This window comes from Alligator sinensis, unplaced genomic scaffold, assembly GCF_000455745.1.
Source record: "Alligator sinensis unplaced genomic scaffold, ASM45574v1 scaffold859_1, whole genome shotgun sequence".
Lineage (NCBI taxonomy): Eukaryota > Metazoa > Chordata > Crocodylia > Alligatoridae > Alligator > Alligator sinensis.
In genome coordinates, this window is record NW_005842656.1 from 472887 (window position 1) to 477486 (window position 4600).

General features: G+C 68.1%; 1 protein-coding gene across 1 annotated transcript in view; it reads left to right on the forward strand.

The window, feature by feature from the left end:
• Positions 1-1797: 1797 nt before the first annotated feature.
• Positions 1798-4600, forward strand: part of SLIT1 (slit guidance ligand 1) — a 40570-nt gene continuing 37767 nt past the window's right edge. Inside the window, 3 exon segments of the mRNA XM_025215635.1 lie at positions 1798-1926; positions 2669-2740; positions 4467-4538. Of these exon segments, the coding sequence (XP_025071420.1) occupies positions 2676-2740; positions 4467-4538 (137 nt within the window). The 5' untranslated portion in view covers positions 1798-1926; positions 2669-2675.

The window sequence follows — 4600 nt, forward strand, 5'->3', positions numbered from 1 at the left end:
GGGGGCCGGGGGCTCGCACGGCGGGGTGCTAAGGGATGGAGCGTCGATCCTTTTCACCCGCAGAGGCTTGGAGTGAGCGTCCTGTCTCGAGCAGGGTTAGCCGAGACTCACCGTCATCTGCGTGTTGTCCCCTTGGCCACTGCCCCTTGGAAAGGACAGAGCCCAGCTTGCTGCTTTTCTGGCTGCGGATGAATGAGCTCCAAAATCATCTGCTGTCACCAAACCCCTCCCAGGCGCTTATTCAGGCCCCCTCTCAAGTACTTCCCCGACAAAAGCCAAGTGGCACGAAGCGCAGAGGCAGGTTATGTCCACGTCCGTCGGATGTAAAAGCCGTGCGCAGCTGTAACGTGGACTGCGATCGCTAGAGCTCCTGCTCGGGATGAACCTCTCCCGGGGCGGCGGAGGTGCTCGGTGCTAGAGGGCCTGTGTTTAAAGGCCTGCGTGGTGGCGGGGCCCTGTGCGCGGGCGTTCATAACGATGAGTTGGGTTCGGGTTGGTGCAGCTTCTCTCCGTTGTCCCCAGTCTGGGGGACGGGTGGAAAATGACCTCCAGACCGTCAAGCATTTCCTTAACGAGCCGCGTGGTCAGGCTCCCATCTGCATCATGCACTGCTAAATTGCAGGGCGGCTCTAACGAACCAGGGTGGCGAATGCTGGTGCCTGGCAGCCCGGCGCCAGCCTGGCAATGGGTGGTGGCCGCTGAGCCCAGAAGGGCTGGTGGCCTGCAGGGGTTCGAGACGGCTCGGCATTGGCGCGGGACAGCGCTCGGGAGCGTGGTCACTTGGATGGCTTATGATGGGGCTGGCTGGGCCTTGTGCCCCGCCAGGTGCATCAGGAAGGGAGATGTGGGGAACTGCACCTGGAAGGGGCTCTGCATGAGCCAGCTGGCCTTGGTTGCAGCAGTGGGCTGGGGCCCGGGCTCCATGATGCAGGTGGGGCGGGTTTGGGCACTGCACGGAGCCCTGGGCTCTGAGTGGTCCCTGAACACCCCTCTGGAGCTCCTTTGAGAGGGAGGTGGGGGCACGTCTGGGCTGCCTGTCTCTCTCCAGCACGGCGGCGACGGTCACTGGGCCAGTCGTGTTCTCGCCTGCCTGGAGAAGGGGACGCTGGCTCTTCTCCATCAGGAGCCTGAGCGCTGCATTCATCTCCACGGGGCAGGGGTCAGTGGTGCCCCAGGCCCCGCGCCGCCCCTCGCTCCCACGCCCCCTGACACCAGAGCCAGCCTTGGGCCCATCTCCACGAAACCCAACTCCGTCTCTCCTGCCTGGGAAACGTTGTCCGTGATTTATGTCCTGACCAGATGTTTCTGCCCCCGGGCCCGGGGAGTCTCTTGGATGAGCGGAGAGCAAACCTGGGGGCGCTGGAGGGGGTGGCAGAGCCCTGAGCCCCTCAGATGCCCACAGCACACGTGGGGAGGGCTGGCACCGCCGCGGGGGTCCCCCAGCTCCGTCACACTTGCCCGGGGTCGCCAAAGCCTTTCCTCCGTGCCGCTGACCCTGCTGCCGAAGGGTCCCGCGTGACCGGACCGCAGGGACTAGGTGCCTGCTGCTGGGGTGTCCCGGAGGGCAGCGTGGGGCGACAGAGCCGGGTGCATGCAGGGTGCAGGGGACGGGGATTGCGGGGGGACACGGGGCCGTGCCTGGAACTGCCAGGGCCAGCTCGCACCCACCGGCAGCCCCTCTGCGCCTGTCCCGGGCTGGTGCAGGGAGGGAAACCTTGCCCCGAGGCAGCGCTGGGCAGCCCCGGTCGGGGTCAGGGTCGCAGCCTGTGTGTGGGCTACGTGGGTCCCAGGGCACGTGGACGGGAGCCTGGCACGGTCGCACAACTCACCAGCTGCATCTTCTTGCCCCCGCAGGGAGCTGAACGGCAACAACATCACCCGTGTCGGCAGGAACGACTTCTCGGGGCTGAAGCAGCTGCGCGTCCTGTGAGTGCCCTGCGCCCCTCCGGTCACGGGGGTCGAGGGGGCTGCTGGGAGCGGGGGCCGTCTTCTCCGCGCCTGGGACCGCGGTGGCAGTGCGGGGACGTGGGGCTGGAGCGGTCGGGTGCCAGTCCCTGCCCGAGGGGCTGTAGGAAGGGAGGCTGCAGGGCTCGGGGGTCCAGCTGCTGACCCCTGGCAGGCTCGTTGTAGCATCCTGTGGACAGACCACGGGACGTGTCAGGCCTGGCCCTGGGGACCTGGCGGCTCTAGGGGGAGCAGGGGTCATTGTAGGGTTGGGGCAGCATATGGACCTGATGGCCAGACACGACTTAAAGGGGCCCCCTCGGGTGCACGTGGCCTGCCTGGGGTCACAGGTCACCGGCCTTGGTGATTTGGGGACCTGCAGGGTCCATGGCAGTGTCAGGACTGGGTGGGGAAGAAACCAGGATCGGAGGAGGGGCTGGAAATAGTGCCCGGGGGGCGAGGGGCCATGGCCCTTGGATGCTTGCCCCCGGCTGGGGTCTCTGCCCACGTGGCTTGAGTGCCCGGAGCAGAGCTGCGGCCCCGGCGCCGCGTGGGCTGTGGCTTTCGCAGCCCAGGGACCGGGGTGCTGGAAGATGCGTGCGGCAGGAGAAGCGAGGGCAAGCGTGGCATGAGAGCGGTCCGCGTTCCCTGCCAGCTGCCCCATGAGCAAGCCGGCCCGGCCGTGTCCGTGTGCTGACCCGCGCTCTCCTCCTCCCTCTCCCAGGCAGCTGATGGAAAACCAGATCAGCACGGTGGAGCGTGGCGCCTTCGATGACCTCAAGGAACTGGAGCGGCTGTGAGTGTCTGGGGGCTGCGGGGACGGCAGGAGACCTGGCAGTTGGGGGCAGGAAGGCATTTCCCCCGGTCAGGCTGGTGCAGACTGGGGGGGGTTTGCCTTCCTCTGCAGCGGGGGCACGGCCTGGGCCTGGGCTCTCTGCAGCGCCCACGACCCCCCGGCAGTAGCAGGACATTGGCGGCCGTGGCCCCCCTGTGCCCCGGGGGCAGGGGTGTTGCCTGGGCTGTATCGGGGTGACTGTGTTGTGTTGGACACGGGGTTTGCCTGGGCTGGTTTGGACGGGGCTGGGACTAGATGTGACCCCGCAGCTCCCGGCCTTCCCCACGGCTCTAGTTTCTCTAAGTCTTGGGAGTCGTGTTGAGCCGAGACTTCCCTGCCCCGCTCCCAGCGGAGCCAGACCTGAGGCTGGGGCTGCATGTGGACGTGCCGCTGCAGGCCCTGATCCTGCCCGTGCCCTTGAGCCAAGCGGTCCGGTGTGGCCGGAGCTGAGGGGTGACCTCTGCGGGCCGGGGAAAGCAGGGGTGCCTCGGGAGGTGGTGCTCTCCCTCTGACCGGGCAGTAGGATGTGCTCAGAGGGGTGCTGGACATGCCCAGGGTGGGGGCGCCTCGTGGGCCCGCGGGTCTGCCCCCGTGCACGGGGGCAGCGCAGGACACTGGTCCCAGCACGGCGGCCGTGCACCCCCCAGGCTCGGGGTTCCGCAGGGCAGGCCACTGGTCCCAGCGCGGCCGCCGTGCAGCACCTGCGCTGGGGGTCCCGCAGGCCCTCTGCAGGAGCAGGCAGCCTCGGGCTGAGCAGGGCTGGCCGGGGGGGCAGAGCTTTGCTCTCCAGCTGAGCGCACCCGGCGCGCGCGCGCGCTCGCTCGCTCGCTCGCTGCGTGACCTGAACCCGCTCCGGCAGCTCTGTGTAATGGCGTGTGAAACGCTGTCTCAGGCTCGGGGGCCCTGCGAGATCGAGATTCAGCGGCCTGGAAGGTGCTTGAGAGAAGCCATTGCTGCTGCCTGGGTCTGAGCTGCTGCTAACGAGGCAGAGGCTCGTTACAGCCCGCTGGTCTCTAAGTAAAATGCCTCCGCGCTGCTCGGAGCCGGGTGCTGGCTGGGGAGCAGGCCGGGCTGTGGCTCACCCCAGGCATGTGGTTGGGGTGCCCTGAGGGGGGGGTCTCTTGGGAAAGCAGCTGCCAGCACGGAGGCTCCCACGCAAGCCGGGCTGAGCCCCCACGCTGCCCCAGGAACCTGTCCCCCCGCTCCCCGCTGCTCCCCCTTGCTCAACGGCCGTTGCTTCGTTCTGCACTGGGCCCCGCTCTGCGCGTTAGCTGTGCCGGCTGCCACGTGGGGCCGGGAAGAAATGTTTCCCCTCCTGCTGCTCCATGTTCTGTGCCCCCGAGGCGCTGGTGCTGCCGGGGTCGGCCCCACTGTGCACAGCACCAGCCCCAGGGAGCACGGCAGGCACTGGCAGGTGTGGGGAGTCAGTGCTTAAGCTGCTGGATTCGGAGCTTAATTACACCAAATCTATGCAGTCCTCCTCCCTGCCCCGGAGCGGTGCCTGGAGAGCAAGGTCCGGCTCGGTACCGCGGCTGGTTCTGCGCAAATCGGTCCCGCAGGGCCTCGCTGCCAGCCGGCAGGGCCCTCGGGCTGCCCCACCCCGTCTGCAAGGACACGGCTGGTGACGGGCCCTTCTCCCCCGTCCCGCGCCGCGTGGCGTCGTAACCGTCCCTCTCCTCTTCCGCAGGCGGCTGAATCGGAACCAGCTGCACGCGCTGCCGGAGCTGCTGTTCCAGAACAACCAGGCCCTGTCGCGGCTGTGAGTCCCTCGGCGCGGGTCCGGGGTCCCGTGGGCGCGGGGGGGTGGGCCACGGCCTGGGT